General features: G+C 43.9%; 1 protein-coding gene across 1 annotated transcript in view; it reads right to left on the bottom strand.

Moving 5' to 3' along the window:
* Nucleotides 1-509: 509 nt before the first annotated feature.
* Nucleotides 510-20,924, bottom strand: part of ches1 (checkpoint suppressor 1) — a 64,684-nt gene continuing 44,269 nt past the window's right edge. The window contains exons 4-6 of the mRNA XM_063494919.1: nucleotides 16,107-16,165; nucleotides 5,367-5,475; nucleotides 510-4,295 (exon numbers count right to left, since the gene is read on the bottom strand). Coding sequence (XP_063350989.1) covers nucleotides 3,737-4,295; nucleotides 5,367-5,475; nucleotides 16,107-16,165 — 727 coding nt within the window. The 3' untranslated portion in view covers nucleotides 510-3,736. The remainder of the gene's footprint in view (nucleotides 4,296-5,366; nucleotides 5,476-16,106; nucleotides 16,166-20,924) is intronic.

Raw genomic sequence — 20,924 nt, 5'->3', positions numbered from 1 at the left:
CTTGTTGCACAGGTGGCATCCTATCATAGTACCACGCTGGAGCTCACTGAGCGACTCATTCCTTCACAAATGTTTGCAGAAGCAGTCTGCATGCCTAGATGCTAAATTTTATACACACCGAAGTGATTGGAACACCTGAATTCAATGATTTGGATGGGTTTTTAGCAATATAGTGTACTTTTCCAAAGTTTGGTGGCCCATAAATAAAGGTGGTCATACCAAATATTGACTTTTGAGCTCGTCAGAATTATGCAAACTCAGTTTTTTCCATGTACGTTTGCACATAAATCGCTGCACCTATTTCACATTGCCTTATCGAAATATAAAGAAATTAGGGTTGCCTGATACTTTATGTCCCACAGTACTGTGTGAGATTTGCCCACTGGATGAGTAACAGTGGTGCCACTTCAGTTGACCTCCATATCTCCTAATGACTGTAACTATCCTTTTGTCTTCTATCTTGAATGATATCCACTGAAGAACAACAGCCAAGCGTATCTTCTGCAACTCGTATTTTTTTTTATTATTGCAACCAACTGGAAGACAATACATCACATAAACATCATTGTAGTTTCTCAGAAAATGGAAAACAAAATAAAACAACATTTATATATTTTTTGCCACGGTATTGGACAACGTTGATATTTACATGTAGTGATGAAATAGGTCTTGAAATCATTCTTTGGCAATATGATTTGCACAATAAGGAGAAAACTGAACATTTACTGAAAAAGAAAAAAAAAACAAAGAAGAAGAAGAAGAAGAAGAAAACAAAAGAAAACAAGAAAACAACACCTGGGTGTACTCTGCATCACATCGCACAGATCAATAACAGTTTTGCATTTTGACATCTCTAACCTATGGCTTTCCAATATTCAGCTCAGACAGTCACGGAAAAAATAAAATAATGGCAGTATTATAGATAAGTCTGTCAGAGAGACAGAAACAAAAAGAAACAGGAAAATTTAAAAGGCGCGTAAAAACGTCAACAAATAATAAAAAAATAATAATAATGGCAACTATTCTTCTAGGAGCTTTTTGTGGTACGTTTGGCAGGTTTGAGAGAAAACACTTTGCTGTTTGGGGGCTTTTCAGGCAGTGAAGTGGATGCACTTTGCTTTACTACGTCCAGGTACAGTTCATGTGTTTTACCAGGACTCAGAGGTGAACAGATCTTCTTTCCTGCATGTCACAGAGTGAGCCAAGGGCAGAAACCCCCCAAAAACAAACGTGCGCTGCTAAAGCGACACGTTCTACCCCCTCGACATGCCTCTTGCCAACTCAACGCAGTTACTAGTCACCACAGCGGTGGATTGGTACATCGAATACAGCAGAGTGCTTGACCCGGGAGCACTCAGACACACATCAGACGACAGACAGATGGCACACAACGACAACACTAACAGTGTCTCCTTTACCCCCCCCCCCCCCCTTTTTTTCTTTTTTCTCTTTATGGGTACCACACAAAATGCAAAGCCAGTGATGCATGCTACAGGTGGCGAAAGACTGTACCGGTGGATGGGGGCATGCATTTGTTTTCCTCCCGCTTGGCTCGCTGACGATCGTTCAACGTCTCTTCAGCTCAAACAAACCCCCACCCCACCTCTCCCCCGTCTGGCTCTGCTGCTACAGCCAAAGCCCAGCCTACGTTTTCACCTACAAAGCGGCTTTATTTTATACGCAGACGAGGGTCGGATAATACTTGTGCGCGCATTCCCGTTTTAGCCATGATGCACCTCGGGTTAAAAATACTGTCTGTAAATCAGAGAATCAAAGAAACTTCCCATGTCGTCTTTTTTTCTTTTCTTGGAGATATGAGGGCATCTACAAAGTCTCCCGTGCCCCTTTCCGATTTCAAACATTTACACCGAACAATGCCGATGGAGAGGAAGGACACGCGTACATTTACACACTGAAGTAAAAGTAAAAACAATACTGTTATAAATAAAGACAGGTTCTGTCGTGACAACAGAGGTACTGAGGGCAGGCAGGCAGGCACGATGTTAAAGGGTGTGTGTTCCTGGGCACACAAACGCACACACTCCACAGACGTGTTCTGGAATAACACCGGGGTTTAACACTGAACACCTAAAACAATTAAATTAAATTTTTTAAAAAAAGAAAAGAAATCACTGTACAGGCAGAAGAATAAGAAGTCGTAAGCCCACCCCCCCAAGAGGTGTTTCAGCTGGCCTACGTTATAAGCCTGAACCCGAGGCCCAGAGGTGGCGTCCTTTGGGCCTCTAATTGCAGAGTGATCTCCCACGTTTCCTCCCTGAAGACGTGTCTTTGAAATTCCGCTCAGAAAAAGAAGGAGAAGAAATAAAAAAAAAGAAAAGAAAAATCTCCAATATAATCACGGGTATAAGAATTGGCGGCAAAACTTTTTTTTTCTTTCCTCTAGGATCAAGGTTTATATGAAAATAAGTCATGCTTCATGCTAAATACATCGTTTATCTTACATGATCTTTGAATAAAAAAGATTTGCTTTTTATCTTATTTACAAGCACCCATGCAATATAACTGAGAAAGTCCTGCAGGTCAAATTGCTTCAATTAAGAAAAAGGAAAAAAATAAAATATTTTCTAACCTTTTTACAGAGTTGCCCGCGCAGGGGCAAATTGCTTATATCTTTATGAGGGTAGAGTGAGGGTAAACAGACACAAACAGAAACCTAAACCCACAGTTCATGTATATAGTTCTTTGTCAAATGAAGAGGAAGAGTGGTGGTAGCTACTGGCAGCTATGATATCTATACCAGGTGTCTACGTCGTCTAATGGAGAGAAGTACAAGGGGGTGGAGGGAGGAGGTTTTACATTATGCAACAACAACAACAAAATGAAGGAGATATTGCCTCAGACCCGGCACACTATCCGTCTCTATGGTGATAAAACATGACCTTTTTTTTTTTAATTTTAATATATTTATTCTTAAATACTATGAGTGCTCTTGAAATAAACCATGTCTTTACCCATGATGCTTTTTATTATAAGTGGCGTAAAATAAGTGCATGAATATATATCACATTGGGTTTTACATTTATTTCCACACTTAAGGTCACTCTCTCTCTCTCGTTAGCTCTACTATGCCATCTTTGAACTTTTTTTTTGTGTTTGTTTTTTTTCTTGTCAGCTGTCGTATCGGCTACATGAAGCAACCTGGTCGCTTATCTTTGGCACAGTCTCACATTTGTGCTCGTGGATGTAGGAGAGTGATGCCGGCGGGCGGCCGACCCGAGTCTGGGCGAGCGGCGCCGCCGCCTTCGCCGGCTATCACTGCAAGATTGCTACAGATTCACATAGAAACAAACAGGTAAGACAAACAGCCATCATCAGCTCCCGCCCTCCCCCTCCCGGCAACGTGACTCGGTTTTGTCGCGCTCGTCCAAATTAGTGACAAAACGTGCTTTTGTTTTTTCCTTTTTTTTTATGGCTTTCATCCCCTTTTTAAACAACAAAAAACCAACAAAGACATATGAGAAATACCCATCGATGTTTAGTGTTGCTGAACATGTAGGAAAACATAGATTTTTGATATTGCCACAAATAAGTAGGATTCACCTAATGCCCTGCAGATAGATAGAGGGAGATGACAAGTGTCCGTTGAGACTAATGCTGTAGTAATGTTACCTGTTGACCTAGTTGTGTGTGTATGTGTAAATCTGTGTGTGTGTGTGTGCTTGGAGCTATAAGCCGTCTGTGTGTGTGTCTATGCTTTGTTCTATGTGTGTGTGTCTTAGTTTCTCAGGGCCTCTTTCTGCTCCTTCTGGCCCTTGGCGGTGCGGTTTGTGATGTTGTTGAGGCAGGCTCTAACCCCCGCCAGGTGGAGCAGCGATCCCGCCGCCTCTTTCATCTCCTCGTCGTCGCTCTCCGGCGGCTTCTCCACCGTCGCCGCGCGCCGCTTCTTCAGCGGCAGCGTGTCACTAATGCCTCTCGCTCGGCTTTTGGTCCAGGGCAAACTGCTCCCAGCCAGAGTCCCGGCTCCCCCCAAACTACGTCTCTGTCCGCGCAGGGGCTGCTGAGAAATGTGGGTAGTGGTGGTGGCGGCAGTGGTGACGTGAGAGTCCAGTGGGATCTCCCGGGGCTCGGGTTTGACGTCTGATTGGATTTCCACGGCGATAATGTCGTCGTCGTCCACGGGGGAGGAAGGGGAGGTGACCTGGGAGGAGCACAGCCTGCTGGGGGATTTGGCGGTGCTGTAAGTGTGGTCGTCCTGGAGGTCCTCGCCGCAGGGCGGAGGAGAGTAGCGGGATGGGCTGTCCTGTCCTCGGCTTAGATAATCGCCCAGGGATGATCTGTATGGATGGAGGACACAGAGCGAGAGAGAATAACGTTACTCCTGCTGTCACACTGCCAGGTGGGCTGCCTGCCTGTACCTGCTTCACTCCACTGACACTCAAGCTTCTCTGCTTTACTAGAAAAAAGTTCAGCTTCTAATCTATCACCCTCAAATAGCTCCCTCGGGCCTCATGCGCATATTTCTGAGGTCAGATAAAACCCCGTATTTCAAAAAGACTCAGCCTTCCTTTTCAGAAACGAGCTTCCTCATTTTCAGATTGCCACCTTTGCGCCCCCCACCCCCACCCCAATGACACAGTGCATTTTTAGCAGCACCCATTGTCTCGAAGGTTGATCAGCACATAAAAAACCTTGCGAACTCTAAAGTCAGAGCGCCTCGACGGTGACGATTCTGCGGCGAGGCCGTTTAACTGTTCGTCTTCGTTACACTGCGACGCGCATTTTGCTCTATTAGTCGGGAGACACTTTTCGCTGTAAAGCGTCAAAGGACGGGGTGGGGTGGGGGGTAATCCTGACAACCCATAAATCAAAAAGTAGCTTCACCAGCGTGCCCTGTCCCCCCGGACATCCCCCCCTCCCCCCAGAATGAGAGCATGAGCATATTAATATCTCATAAGAAAAACATGCACTCCCTTACAGTGATCAAATATTCACTGCAAACCTTTAGTGAGCCTTTCGGGTATGTTTAATTCATTATGCGGTGCAGGCCATCATACTCTCGTGCTCCTGTGATGGATGTGCATGTCCATGCATGCTCCCAATGTTCTTTGAATCATGAGGCCTCTCCCTCTAATAAACCTGTTTGTGTTTGTGTGTCTGCAAGAGACCATTATATAAACACACCTGGATGAAACGTCGTGCACGGCGAGAAGCGTGTGAACGCCTCTGACTTTCGAGCACAATAAAGATGTAATTATGTAAACTATCAGAGGAAAATTTGGGAGCTCCCCGAGCTTTGTGCCACTGCATGTAGGTGTAGGCGTGTCTGTGGGAGAGGGAATGCGTCTGTGCAGACCCCGCTGGTGTTAATTATACGTTTGAAGGCACCAGGAGCAAAGTTTACCCACCTTATGGCCGAGGTTCTGCTCCCCACAGGGCTTACAGGTAAGGGTCTGATAACAGGGAAGAGGGCCTGGCTCCTGACACGGGCGCCATTTTGGATCACACCTCGAGGAACTAAAAGAGAGAGCAGATGGAACATCAGTTACACGCAAGACACGAATCAGTTTCAGTGACGAACGGAGGGATTAAAAAAAAACAGCAACAGAAGAAGCTCCTAAAAAAACAAAAAAACTCTCAGATCCGACCTCCATAAGACCCGGGAGCAGCTCGATGAGCATCCACTGTCCATTCGAGGAGGCCAACAGGGCAATATTGATGAGCAAGGCAAGGTTAAATTGAGCAGGAAAGCGTCATAAATGAGTTAAGGCCGCTGCAAATCATTCAATTACCAACGACCGCTGGGCACGGCCAAATCCAGCCTGCCTGATACAGCAGCCGCTGGAACTCAAAGGGGGAAACCGCAGATCTGAAAATCTGAAAGGCACATCTGTTTCGAACCCAAGTGTTAAAATAACCAAGTAAATCTATTTTTTGAGGGAGAAAAATGGGACGAATTCACATCTTTTTACGTTACTAATTTATCTGCTGATCTTTTTTATTGGTTCGTCTCAAATGTCCATTTTCCAAAGCGGGTTAGTATTTTGAAATTAAAGCTGCAGATAAAAATGATTCAGTGTCTATTTTATGAAATAGTCATTAAATTTCACTTTCTTTGTTTCCCGTTTCATCTGAACCTCCAGTGCAGAAGCCTGAACAGGTCTCTCTTGTAAGACTTTGTGTATAAATAAAGGTTAAATAAAGATATTCACTAACTTTATATTTTTTTTACCTTCAAACTTTATTCTAAAAGAAGAAAGTCTTTTACTGATTAATGGCTGTGTGGCAAATACATTCAGTGGTTATCTAGGCAACAAGACTACCATTTCTTTGTGTTAGACATGAATATAATAGTTATCATGACTTTTTCAAGTAACTTTTAACTACTTGATCACATGACAAATGGCCTATAAGACTTCCATCATTAGCATTAAACTTGAAGGTGAACTAGTAGCTCAACAGATCAGTGTTAACGCGACAGTAAGAAGCTCAAAGAACCCTCAGCAGACCTGCGACATCCGACTGCGTTGGGCAGCGAGCTCTATTGTTGTGGAAGAAGTTTGTCTTCCAACAGTCGTCCATCTGGTCTAGGCAAGAAAAGCCTTGGTCAGGGAGGAGGAAGTTCTAGCCAGTGGTCACGCAAACCAATTTTCAAAGAAACTAAAGAACCCACCAGAAGGACAACTCTGCGGCACTCTGCCTGAGTGCTATTTTACTCCGCTGAAAAAACAGGCATATGGCAAGCCCACCTGGAGTTTACCAAACGATACTTTCTGCAGACTAATGAGACAAAGATTGAATTCTCATGTCTGGAAAGCCAAGCTTTTCTACTGGCAAAAGACAGGTGCTGCTAATCACCTCGCTAATGTGGTCACCACATTGAAGCATGATGTGAGTGGTGCAGAATACAGAGAGGTCACTGGAGAAAGAAACCCACACGACTGGGCTCAGACACAGACAACATCCTGAAACAGACGTGGAAATGGACTGGCTTCGGAACAACTTGGGCCTGAAAATCTGTAGTGACAGACGAAGGTTACGGCTTACAAACCTGAGCCAATCTAACAGCAGGCAGAAAAACGTGCAACCTTTCACCTTGTTATTTTAATATAGTGTGTGTACAGCTAATGTATGGAAATTAGCTTAGTTGCTCCTTTTTGCTGAGAGTTACGTAAGAAGATTGATATTATTCTCGTGATTGTACGGTAAATGTAGAGCTGCAGTGCAACGCTAGTTAGCTTAAATTAGCTTAGTTTAGCATAAGATAGAAACACTTAATAAACAACACAAAATATGATATATATTCATTTATTTTTGATTTCCTAAAAGTTGCTGTCTGGTGACAGACAGTTTATATTAACTTTAAAGAGAACCACCCTGACTGTTAGCTTTTCTTTCCTCTCTTCACTCTACACCAAGCTAACTGGCTGCTAGCTGTAGCTTCATATTTAAAGTACAGACAGTTGATAACATTTAAGAAGCTTCAGTCTTTCAAATAAAGTCACTTTTATGTGTGTAGAACAGGTGTTTATGCAAAGTGTTTTCCAGCTGCCCCAAAAATTATATACAAAACTAGAAAGCGAAAATTTCCGAAGAAATTTTAAGTGTGCCTATGCTACTGCCGGATCAGATGTACGAACACATCAGGATGTATGCGGTTTGAGTAAAAAACTGCAGAGTTTTAAGCAGAGAGTCATCAGCTGTTCCTGTGCTCAGCTGTTAGGGCCGGTTGCTATAGTAACTCCTGTGAGTGGCAGGAGGGGATGGGACACACACACACACACACACTGCATTTGGGGTCAGACAGAGAGATGGGCAAACAGGAATTAAGCTCTGAAACAAATGCTTGCCAAGAGAAAACTATAGGTCCGATCGCAAAAATTCTTTCACCGTGAGTGGCAGGAACTTCCCGCCTACAACATATTACATTTTCATGCCTGTAGAGTGTATTATACTGACGTGGTGACAGTGTAAAAACACCCTTCGATATTAAGTTTGAGCTGAAAATTGAGAGCAGTTTTAGAATGGTCGTCTATGGGGGACAGAGAGGGAGGAGGCTGCGCTTTGATGGCATTTGTGAGAAAACTGTAAATCTGATCTTGATAAGAAACACATTGGATGAAAGAAGACAACGATAACTACGTTTTGATGTATAAATTATTGATGTAGGGCAAATGGTTTGGGTGTGACAGGACGAGAAAGACAAATTTTTTAAATTATTCTCCACACTCTGGTTTTTTGGCAGTTGACAGTGGGGCGAACATTCCGTGAAAATCACAATTTTCCTAAAACTTAAACTGCTCTTGTGAAACAACCATAAAAGATATTGCAACGAGGATTTGGTCAATAAAAGTCCAAAATCTTGTGACCCGTTTAAAGTTTAAATGACGTTTCTACGACAAAGTATGGCCGAGCGGTAGGCCTTCAAAGTGGCCTGGGTTGGCGCGTTTTTTTTGGGCCCTTCCCAATCGAAATGAATGGGGAAAAATGGGGTCTTTTTTTGGGAATTTTGGGAAAACTGTGCAACGAATCCCTACCAAAAGTCATAGCACACCATTCCCAATCGAGCCGCACGAAACGGTGTAACATACGTGGGGGTCGTCTCAAAGCTGCAGGCCGTGAAACGGTTCATAATTTTAGGCGGAAGAAGAATAATAAGTATAAGAATAAAAAATCCGTCGAATAGTAATAAGTGTGCCATTACATAGGCACACTTAACTATAAAGAATGAAAACGCAGAGCTAACCACAAATCATGAAAAATAGATAAAAGAGATAGCAAATACAACCAAAGCAATCATTGAAAGAATAAATGTAAATACAGCACTGGGTTAAAAATACTCAGGAGGTAGAGCAGCTACTAATCAAAAGGTTGGTGGTTCAGTCCATGGCTGCTCCAGTCTGCATGCCAAATATCCTTGGGCAAGTTACTAACCCCAAGCTTCTCTCCGATGCATCCATCAGTGTGCGAGTATGTGTTAAGGTTAAATCACTTAAGGATAAAAAATAGTGCTTGGGTGATTGAAGCATGTTGTATAAAGCGCTCTGAGTGATCAGCTAGTGTAGAAAAATGCTATATAAGAACCAGATGACCATAATAATAAAGAAAAAAGAAAAGTGATTAAAAGTGCTGTTTAAAAACAGTCATCTAACTTTCAGTAATACAGCGATAAAAACATCTTCCCCAACGAATCACGCAGTGACTCAGGTCTGTGAAATTTTGACATATGGTTTTAATTTGTAATTATGAAAGAGACTGTAAACTAAGGGTAGAAAAAGTAAACTTTTACAGCTAACCTGCAATCAAGATGCTGGAGAAATAATGTAAAAAAAAAAAAGAGAAGCTTTTTAGTATTCAGGGTGTTTAAGTATATACTGGAACTTTTTCTAGTTTACAACAATGCCTCAGCTAGAAAAACATTTCAGATTTAAGACAAACATTAAGAAGTTCCACATGATAATTAGTTTCTTAAGCCATTTCAGATTTTCCACCGAGGCCAAAGTCTTGTCTCTGGTTTCCTACTCAGACTGGACTGTGGCAGACCAGAAGGAAGATCTAAACAGGTTTTAAGCTTTAATTGTAATTTATGTGAATCTATATATAGTTTCTACACAGATTATACACTTTGAAGAGAAGAGAAAAGAAGAGCGTACATCTGATCCAAAAGCTCTCATTATTCAAGGCTGGCTGCTCACCACAGTCATCCCAGTTCACTGGAACAGCTGTCATTTTCATCTCTGGGGTCAGTTTGTGTTTCGCAAACGATGACCTGCTGTTTGCTTTTGTCTGCCGCAGAAACATTTGTTAAGGTGTGACTGTGAACACCCTTTTATCAAGCCATCAATATACTGCAGCTGAAGCATTTTTGGGAGGAGGGGGGTTAAATCTCAGCCCATACAGTAAATTTATGATCGATGTTATGAGCAGAAATTTAATTTGCCTCGAGAACCACAAGCTCATTAAAACATACAAGTCCCCCCCCCCCCCATGTGGAAAGCAATCTTGTATATTTGGTTCATGTTGCCACACACACACACACACACACACACACACACACACACACACACACACACACACACACACACACACACACACACACACACACGAGCACTCGTGCATTATGATTTTGTCATTGTAAGTGTGCTTCTGCTGCCTCTCTCTGGCTGCCTGTGTCCACAGTAATCTTATTGACTCCTGTTAGCGTGGCTCTGCCCCTGATATCTCCAGCTCTGCTCTCCATAACCTTATAAGTAAGTCCCTGCACAGAGTCTCTTTTGTAATCTTGATCACTCGCTGCATGGATGTGTGCGTGTGGGCAGTGGTCTCCCCGGGTTGACACGCACCCACCCTTTCTCCTCCCCACCTCTCGTTCCAGTCAGGCTTTGGGTTACCATAGCAACGGTTCCCTTTCCACATGCCACAGAGTGGTAGATCATGCATCAGAAGGGATCTACCACTCTGGGAAAGCAGGGCAGAGAAGCCGTTTCTTCATACGCACCCTAAACTTTTCACGACGTTATCGAGCAGACGTGTACGTTCGGTGGACAGTAAACAATCTTTAATGCGTCAGTTCTCGAATACCTTGTCCGTGTGTGCCGATGTGAGAGCAGAGCAGGCGGCTCTGTTTGAAACCTCATCACGAACGGCTTGTTGCTGTGTGTCAGCCTGCTTTAAACTTGCCTCGATAACAGACTGTACATAAAAGAAGTCACTGGCCTTGTGTCACGGATAAATACAACAAAATAAAATGATACGACCGAGACAAAAACTGTGCTATTTTGTAAATATAATAATTAACATGAATTCATTGTGTAATTGTGTAACTTTATTAGCAGGATCCTCCTGAAATGTGCCAACAACATTGAGAGTAACATCCTCCTCTCTGCCCCTTAATGCTCTCTGGTCACTATGGTAACGTGTGAATATTTATTTCAAAATAAGACACAACTACAACACGGGAAAGACCCAGGGAAACCGAGTTAACGATAAAAACCCTGAAAACCATAAATTTCACACCCGAGCCTCAACTATCGCGGCCCGGAACCAAATGACTCATGGACCGGTACCCGTCCGTGGCCCGGGGGTTGGGGACCGCTGACCTAGACGGCAGGTTTGGCTAGCAAGCTGCTTCCATAAACAACAAACAAACACTGATATCTACTAATTAATTTTAAGTAACACACGAACAAAGTAGAACTCAAAGTTCTTAGTCTGGTGGTAACACTGTAACACTCATTATTTGCTAATTATCGCCGAAAAGCACAAACACAGCAAATTCAGTGGCCTGGATTAGCTGAGGTGACACCTGGTGCAAACTTTAAGCTTAAATAAGAATGAAATTGTAAGTTATAAAAAACAACATAAGCATAAATGCGATATACAAACCAAAACAGCTGTTTGTATCAGACTGTAAATTGGGACATTTTAACATGGAGATCCAAGGAGACATGTTATTGGGCGTGAGCCTCAAGTGGCCATGTGCGGAACTGCATCTGCTTTATCTTTCATCACTGGCTAATGCAGCTGAGCCCAAACCAGTAGGCGACGTCCAGATTTAGTCTTGTCTAGATTTCATGAGCGAAAACATGAGAGAGAGAGAAAGAAGGCAATGTTTGACATGGGCTCTCACGCCTCAGCAACAGCAGTTTATCCTAGATGCACACATCTGCACACACATACATATAACCTCTACTATAGGTGCAAGCGTCTCTTACATATGTGACCTCTACATTCACCTCCTCGCTCTGCTGACTGTTTGAATTTCTTTCTTCCATCCTCACTTGTTGATTTTTTTCCCTCTGTGCATCGAGCTGTCATTCTATGTATAGTGGTGACTCAGATCTCCAACCGAGCACGCACGCCGACGCCGCAGGTAAAAAGCCTGGGACATATGCTGTGGAGATGAGGTGACAAACTAAGCTGAGAAAGACCAGGCAGCACTCCCAAAGCCGTCCCCGCTCGCTGAGATCGAGCATTACATTTTACAAGCTTGGAGAAAGGCAGAGGAAAAAAAAGCTCTCTGTGTGGTTGGAAGCAGAAAACAGGAGAAAGAAATGTATGAACAGACAAGAAAAGGTGTCTGTCTGCATTTCTATCTCTTTTTTCCTAGAGAGAAAATATCCTCTAGTCTGTCTTTTTCCGATGTCTGGTCAGCTGCTCTGCCTTTTCTGTCTGCTTCCTACGTCTTCGCCCGCCGCCTGTCTCCCTGCCTGCTTGTTTTCCAGGGCGAGCAAGAGCCTCGGCCTCCCTCCCCTCTCATGTGCCGTAAACGCATTCAACCTCCTCTGCTCTCCTGTTAAATGAGTTCCACATGGCCCTGCAGGCTGCAGTCTCCAAGCGGCCAGCAGAGGCACCAAAAACACACAAACACTCGCTGAATTCACACACACACACACGTGGAGTGCAAAGGGTCAAAGGTTACTCCCAGCAGACCTTGAGAATGCAACCGTTTGAACGTGGCCTCTCGCTAAGTCAAAACGTCTCCCAACCCCGCCCCCCGTCTCTCCCCCAGCCTGGCTGCTGTGTGTTAAAGTCTGAGGGCAGGATGCATACTAATGGTGTCTGACTGACTGGCTGAGTGACGGACTGGATTGCTGGTGGGCTGAAGTTGCTGGCAGTTTAACTGGATGTCTAACTGGCTTGTCTATCTGACGCTACAGCCGAGTGTTTAAGTGGTTGGCTGACTGACATCTGCTATAACTTGCAGGGGTGGGAGATTAAAATAAATAAAAGCAACACTCGATTACTCGGACTTGAAAAAAAAAAGCCCTTTAAACACAACTACAAACAGGCGTTATCAGGCTGAACGCTAATCAGCACCTGTGATTTTCAAATTTGTTTCCTCTACGCCTATTTTGATCTTCAATATGCGCAAAGATAGGCTTCTTAGAACTCTTTTAGTCTCGTTTTAGCTTTGAGGGATATTACATCAATTTTATACTTGAAGCAGAGTTTACTTGACATGAGGAGCTCTTCTCATCCTGAGAACGCTGTTGTAAAATATCTTCTGTGGCTCTGGAGAGAGAGCACTTCAAAGCATGAGAAAGTAACCCTGATTATGTCATCGGCGTTCTCTCGGTTTAGGGCAAAAGACCACACATTTTAGAACGGACATGTGCTAGAAAACACGGGAAAAGAGAACTGCATTTACCAGGCAGGGAGGGTCTAACGTTATTCGTGTATTATTGTTGTTTATTAGTGATCTCTGGCTCCCTCCCCTCACACCTCCCTGAGCCTGGTTCTGTTGGAGGTTTCTTCCTGTTAAGAGGGAGCTTTTCGCCCCCCTTGTTGCCAAGTTCTTGCTCACAGCGACTCATCTGATTGTTGGGGTTTTCTCTGTATCATCGGAGGGTCCTTACCATATAATGTAAATCGATTTGAGGCGACAGGTGCTATATAAATAAATAACACTGAATGGAATAAAGTTGAACCATTGTAAGCTGCATACATTATTGAGGATTTTGAATCCTGTGCCTTAATTCCTGTTTCATGAAGTCTTTCATTATTTTGTCTACACCTCATATGAGGCGTAATGAAAAAGTTCAGCAAACTTGTCACAAATAAAAGCTTTTTTTGGCCAGTTCAACAAAACTGTTGCTCAACATCAGTGATTTTGCCAACTTCCTCAGCCTGAAGTTCAAAGTTGAGTTTGACACAGAGGAGCAGATCCAGTAGAGCAGGACTTCCTGGGTGCAATCTTAAAACAGCACAGGACTGGAGATGGTCTTGAAGGGCAGGATGGCCACTTTTGCTGAACGTTTTAGATTTTTTAAATCACACCTACACGGCGCTGGAAGACGTATTTAGACTTGAGTAAAAGCATCAACGCTGCAGTGCAAAAAGACCCGACAAGACAGGTGGAACCTTTCTTTTACTGAAGTATCTGGTTTGAATAAGTACACATGGATACATAATCATCACGGTCTAGTTTTTACTCGGCTCCATATATTTTATATTACGTGCATTTCTAGATTTTTCTTCCACATCAAACATAAATACTGATAATAATGCAGTTTTGCAAACTGATCACAGAGAAGAGATGATTGATTTTATATGTATTATAACATACTGACAGTTCAGCTCTACCAGCTTCAGCATTATATGAATGTGTGATTCCTCGGCCATCACCTCATATATATGTATATATATATATATATATATATATATATATATATATATATATATATATATATATATATATATATATATATATATATATATATATATATATGTAGAGAGGGAGAGAGAGAGAGAGATGCATATATTTCTACTGTGTTTAGTGCAGGTTTACTACTTTTATTTACATCTTCAGCTAATTTTAATATTGCAGCCGGCTGTTTTGAAGATAATTATAACAATTTTACACAACATCAGGTCGTTAATTAACTTTGGGCAGCATTTCACTTGTTAGTTATGATTTAAGCCTAAAAGGCAAATTAACTCAGCTGATAAAAAAATGTCGTAAATAGTTTTTTTTTCCTTGATTTCCTTCAGAGTTACAAATTGCACTTAACTTTCACCTCTGCTACTGCGGTGCGCTTCCTGTAACGGCTTATCATTTACTAGAACAGCAAACCTATGGAGAAATGTACAAGCCTATGAGTTCCCACCATTTGGCGGGATTTGCAGTCCTGCTGGAATTGCTGGTAATCATTTGTCAATAGATATCTGTCAACAGACATAAAGCCGATGCTTGTTTGAATCTTTAAAGCGATTGTGATGCACCGGTTTGCCTGCGATGAATCATTTACAAGCTGGTCAATTTTTCTATTGACTTGGATACACCCTTCATTTGCAGCTGACAGGTTAATAACGGCCCAGAGCTGGTTCCAAATGAGTTAGCTCCAGAAATGATAGAACTTAGAGTTTAAAAAGAGCACTTAGACCGAGCAGAAGCTTTATAATTTAGAGCTACTGAATAATGAACCTCGTGGAGGTGGGGTGATAGGTTGCGTCGAGCACTCGGCTCCCAGCCATTGTCCTTGCATTCTTCCACGTCGAGCGGGGAGAGGCACATTTCAGGACACATCACCTCAGAGCGGAGCAGCTCTGAAAGCTCTGGGAATGGGAGATGGAAGTAATAACTGAGGGCACTAACAGCCCCAAACGCGCTCGCTCTGGCACCCGACCACCCCCACCCCGACTCTTCCCTTGTCTTTGCCTCTGGCTGTCTGTTACAACTTTCCCTGCTGCCTCTGACGCTCCCACCTGTCCATTCCTGCACTCGCTCCTTTCAGATACACATTAAAAAAGGAAAATTAAAAAAACAAACGACTCTTCTTTTTTCCCTGTGTCTCCTCCTAACATGCGCACTCCCAAATCAGCTTTCCACCACTTTCTTTCCATCCGTCCATCTGTCCAGCTGTTCAGACGCATCACTCAGGCTCTGTGTGTGTGTGTGTGTCCAGAGGGAGTCCAGGTTTTCAGACACTCTCTCCAAGCCCGGCTCCTTGACCATTACTACTCCATTATCAGCGGCGATGGAGGGCGCGCCGCAGACGCCTAATGTATCCATTTCCTCCTCCATTTAGGGCTCGGCAGCCCAGCGAGCTCCTGGAGTGCTCCCTGATTGGGATTGAATGTCCATTTAAACGGCCGTCCAACCACCAGGGAAGGGTGGGGGGTGTTCGGCAGGGAGGGGAGGCAAGGAATAATGGGAAATGGGGGGTGCACAAGAGTAAAAATAAAGTGAGACTGTACATATGTTGCACTAGATGAGCAAAGGAGGCAAGGGGATTGCTCCCCAGCCTCTGATTTGAAGCTCAGATTTTCTTCCTTTCTTTCTCTCCCTGCCTTGCTCGCCGCGTCTCAATCACTCCTCTTTCTCCCCCCCCTTTTTATAAATTTTTTTTCTCTCCACAAACTTAGAAAACACTTGGTGCCGAGCCAAGTGTCAGAACTCAGCACTCAGTATTCTCAAGGTGCGCTTCTAAAAAGAGGGATTTGGAATTGAGATGATTGGAGCTGGCACATCCGTAGAGGGTGGAGGGAGAGAGGAGGAGGAGAGAGGAAGCGGGTGAGACAGAGAGAAAGAAAGAAACAGGCGGGAGATCACACACACACACACACACACACACACACACACACACACACACACACACACACACACACACACACACAGAACAAGACCTGCGGAGGTGAAACAGTACCTTGCAGGAGTACTCCTCCGTTCTTTCTGAAGAGGGGACTCCCCGACCACAACGGAGGACTAGAAAGGAGAGAGGAGAGAAAACTGGTCAATCATTTGATCACGTCGCAGCAGCCAACCAGCCCAGCCGGCTTCATCACGAGGCGGATAGCAAGGCAGGAATTTGAGCCCATAAGCCAGTGCTTCTGATTATAGTGATTAGATTCCCGGGTGTCCCACTGTTGCCATTATTCCCTGTGATTACCTCGGAGAATTACAGCCTCGACGCTGTAGTCCATGGGGGTAATTTCTCATGACAGCCCCCCACCGCCCGCCACTCGTCCATTCACACACATAAAAAAAAAAAAAAAAAAAAGAAAGAAAGAAATCATCAGCTCACAAACACTTAACGCGCACCCGTGCCAGACAGCCATGTTTAAGACCGATCAGTATACGGCGCGTGCGACACATTAAAACACACACACAGGAAAACACAAAGCCGGCGACTCGGTTTAGGTGATCATTGCACCACTAATGAGGGAGGTAATGACGGCATTTCTCACATAGACGGAGATATCTCCACTCACACATACACACAAAAGGGATGCTGCTGGATCTATAATTTAAAGACAGAGCGTGGGGGGGGGCTTTTCCAGGTTGAGTGGTCTTTAGCTCCCGTCAGACGAGCCTCTCTCAAACACAGTCAGCGTGTCTGACAACACTGGTATCACACGCACACAGAAACAGGGCACAGAAAACACCTGGGGAACGCCGTGAACTTGTTTCCACTCATTTGGAGAGTTTCCTTTGTAACACGAGTTGTGTTTTTATGTTGCTGAATGAGAGGATTTGGACGTCTGCACTCGTGAAGCGGTTCTCACCTCGCCAGATGCCGGGGAAAGATGGACGCGCACACGCAGATATTTACTGTACACGCACGCATACAAACGCAGCGAAAGCAGCAAATTTCAGCCCCTGAGCCACCTGCTGTTGCCATGGAGAGTTGCCACATTGCGTTGCCACGGCGATAACATATTTTTCCTGTGCTAACAGCCTGTCTGTTTTCCCTAGCCCCCCCCCACTCCTGCCCGTCTCACCCCCATCTCTCTCTCCCTCTCTCTGTCTGTCTCTCCCCTCTTCCCCGCCTCACCTCTCTCTCTCCCTCTCTCTCTCAACAAATGGGTTTGCAGCGCGACAGCACCTGACTTATACTACATGTGTTGCCATGGCGGCGTTCCCGTTGCCAAGACGACCCCTGTGCATTTAATGCGGTGGGCGAGGGGCTAAACTCACCGCTCCCCTCCTTCAACATCCCCTCACTAGGGAGAAAAGGGAGGAGAGAGAACTGGAGGTAGAGACCCCCTCCTCCTCCTCCTTCTATCCAGATGCTGATGGGGTGTGAAGGAATGCACCATGGAGCTGACCTCCTACCCAGCGTGCTCTGTCTCTCTCGCCTTCACACACACACACACACACACACACACACACACACACACACACACACACACACACACCATTACATATGTCAGACACACACACACACACACACACATACACACACACACACACACCCATTTAAAAAAAAGTGTGAATAGCACAGAGCAGGACTGAGACACTTAAGTGAGCAGAGTCTCTCTCTCTCTCACACACACACACACACACACACACACACATATTCTGGCGCACACAGCACGTGGGGGCTGGCTGCTGTGGTGTGAGTTATTATAGCCATGAAAAGGCGAGAGGTGCGAGCGACAAACAGCAGAGGACAAAGGAGCGTCACCGCACTCCGGCTACACCCCCCCTCCACCCCACCCCACAACCCTTCTCAGCCACTTCCTCCTATCTATCTCTATCACTCCCCGTGTTCATCTCCCACTTCTGTGCTGTATAGAGCGGCTTGAGACAGTCCTTGACCTTAACATAATAGACATGCTGTGCAACCATTCACGGTCATTACACTTCATAACATAATATTCTTGAGCGTGAGAGCTCTTGAGAGAGATATTGTGTTATATTGATTGGACTTGAGTTCCAGGATACATATAAAGGACACAGCTAATGCCAGACATTGAAAGACGTAACGTAATGTAGCACCTTCTTCAGAGTGAAACGGTAGTGCTACACTTCTGACAAAACACACACAAAAAAATCTAAAGTAATGTTTAATAATTCATCTTTGTGATAGAAGATGAGGGTGAAACTGCAATCCAACTTAAAGGCACATGATCTGCATCTGCAAGTAAAGCTCGCTTTGTTTTAATGCAAAACGAGTGAGAAACACTGACCGATCCATCGCCATAACAACCAGAATCTGTGCATATAGTGAAGAATGGCTTATTTAGTTTAAAGCCCTTGTTGATTCATAACTTTACCCTGAGTTGCCTGTTTTTTCATGAAATTGGTATCCAAGGTCAAAAACACTAAAAAGATAAGGTGTTATCTTCCTCTCTGCAAAGTGAAGTCAATATGCCTTAAACCTGTATTGCTGCTACTGGCCAGCAGGGGGCAACAGCTCTAGTTCCAAAAGAAACCTATGGGAAAATGACCCTGCGTCTCACTCTTTTAAATAACATCTATAAATAATTTCCTTATAGGTTTATTGTTCCAATCATAGTTTTATGAAGACTGCATTTAGCGTAAAAATATAGTTATTTACGGCAGGGATGTCAAACTCATTTCACACTGTGGGCCACATACAGCCCACCAGACCAGAGAAACACTTTCTGTCAATGTAAAGAAATTACATTTAATTTCTGAGATATAAAAAAAGAAGAACAATGTGTCTCAGTTTTTCTACGAGACAAAGAAATGCTGCTGTAGCAAAGACGACTCTTTGGGCTCAGACTGTAAAAAACATAAATGTCAAATTACTTCTTGTGGCTCACTGGCCAGAAGGTTTTTATTCATTCACAGAAAAGACTGTTTCATTTAATTGCTTTGCTATTACTTAATTATTCTGGTGTAGTATTAATAAAAAGTTGTAAAACTTGTTGTTCAGTGGACCAGCTTGGTGTCTCTGCTGGGCTTAATTTGGCCCCTGAGCCTTATTTTTGACACCCCTGATTTACAGCGTGGCAAGCTTGTAATTTAAATTTACGGGTATGTTACATGTTGTTCCACAGAACAAGATTGTGATGTCAAGGTGATTGTGCCATCTTTTACATACAGTCTTTTTACAAGAAAAAAAGTGCCATTTGTGACCATTTTTTTCTGTCTGCTTAGTCTTCTGCTGTTATGAAGGGAAATATTCATTCTTGACCTCTGAACTCTTTAATTTCACACCAGTCTGTTTAAAAACTAATAATAAATTCCTTCCAAAGTGCTTATATTGAGTAAAGCTTTAATTTTTAGTCTTTATGAACTTTTTGATCCAGCAGGTCCAGAGTGGAGAGCATGCTGTGATTGTGCATTTACATTCCAACTGCTGTCTAAAGCACACCAATAACTTATCCATTATTATAAAAAATATTCATGTTGTTGAATCAGAGGTCAGAACTGGAGGGAAACGTATAAATCTCATCATTTCCTCTCACCAGTAATAAGTCAATTCTTATTAACCTCATACTGAAAACTACTAAATGAACCGACGGAGAATCACAATAACCTGTTGAATTGTTTCATTTATTCTTCACAACATCGCGTCCACTGTTTTCTGGTGTCTTCTTGTGCTGCAGTACCCTGATTCATATCGCTCAAATCTCTTTGAGTTTTTCCAGTAACTGTCAGAGAAAACAAAGCGCTCACAGTCATCAGCTTACATCGAAACTGTGAGGGATTAAGCAATGAAATAACTGGACATACACAGATACAGGGGGATGCTCTTCAGGTGCAGCATCCCAGTGGACCTGCAGCTCGGCTCAAACCGAGAAACAGACTCTCATCTCCTGCTGTGTGCCACGACGCAAATGAACAACTACCCCTCCACACTCCGACCTCTCCCTGCACCCCTCCACCCTCCCGTCCATGTTCCAAATCCAGCCTCCAATTTGTTCCACTTCCCCATACCTCATTGTTCAAAATGACACTTTTACATTTTACGGTGAACCAATTATTCTGTCTTACACAGTCCACTGGCTCTGCAAGCCAACCTACCCGGATCAACCGGGGAGCGGGGTGTAGGGCTGGCAGTGGCTGTGTAGTCGGAGAGAGACAAAAAAAAATAGAAGGAGCGGATAAATGAAACAATAATAATGAAAAATATTTTAAAAATAAAGCAACTCATAGCAGCTCTCTCTGACGTATCAGTCGGGATGGGCAAAAGTGCTGGAAACTGAGAGGATGGAGGAAGGAGGTGAGGTCAGGAGAGGAGAGAGTTGTGGAGGAAACGACACAGGTGGATGCCACCGCACTGTGGAGGGATTTGTGTGTGTGTGTGTGTTTGGGGGGGGAGGCTGCGAGCAGTCAGAGAATAAAGTGAATGTAGACAAAGGGGAATTTAATTGAATGATAAAGTGATGGAGAGAGAGTGAAAAGAGTGGAGAGGGAGAGAGAGGGAATAAATCACAGCAGGGATAAATAAAGAAGATGGAGTACTGGGTGCCCCACTAGTTGTAATGTATGCCTGAGGATGAGCAGGAGGGTGTGTGGGATATTAAAAGAGGAGACAAGAGAGCGAGATGAGTGGAACAGAGGCACAGTAGGAGCAGAGGAAAGGCAAAACAAGGGGGGAGGAAAGAGTGAGGTGGAGGGGGGGAGAAAAAAAGGCTTTTTACCTGTGATGTGCCTGAGGGGGGAGGGAGATAGGAGGAGGGACAGAAGTGTTGTTACATCAAAAGAGCATGCAAAAAGATTTAAGGAAAGGATGGTGCAGGTCAGGTATATAACGCCTGGAGAGAGT

Source organism: Pelmatolapia mariae, linkage group LG15 (genome assembly GCF_036321145.2).
Source record: "Pelmatolapia mariae isolate MD_Pm_ZW linkage group LG15, Pm_UMD_F_2, whole genome shotgun sequence".
Classification (NCBI taxonomy): Eukaryota; Metazoa; Chordata; class Actinopteri; order Cichliformes; family Cichlidae; genus Pelmatolapia; species Pelmatolapia mariae.
Note: the sequence above shows the minus strand (reverse complement) of the source record. Positions and strands in the feature narration are given on the sequence as shown.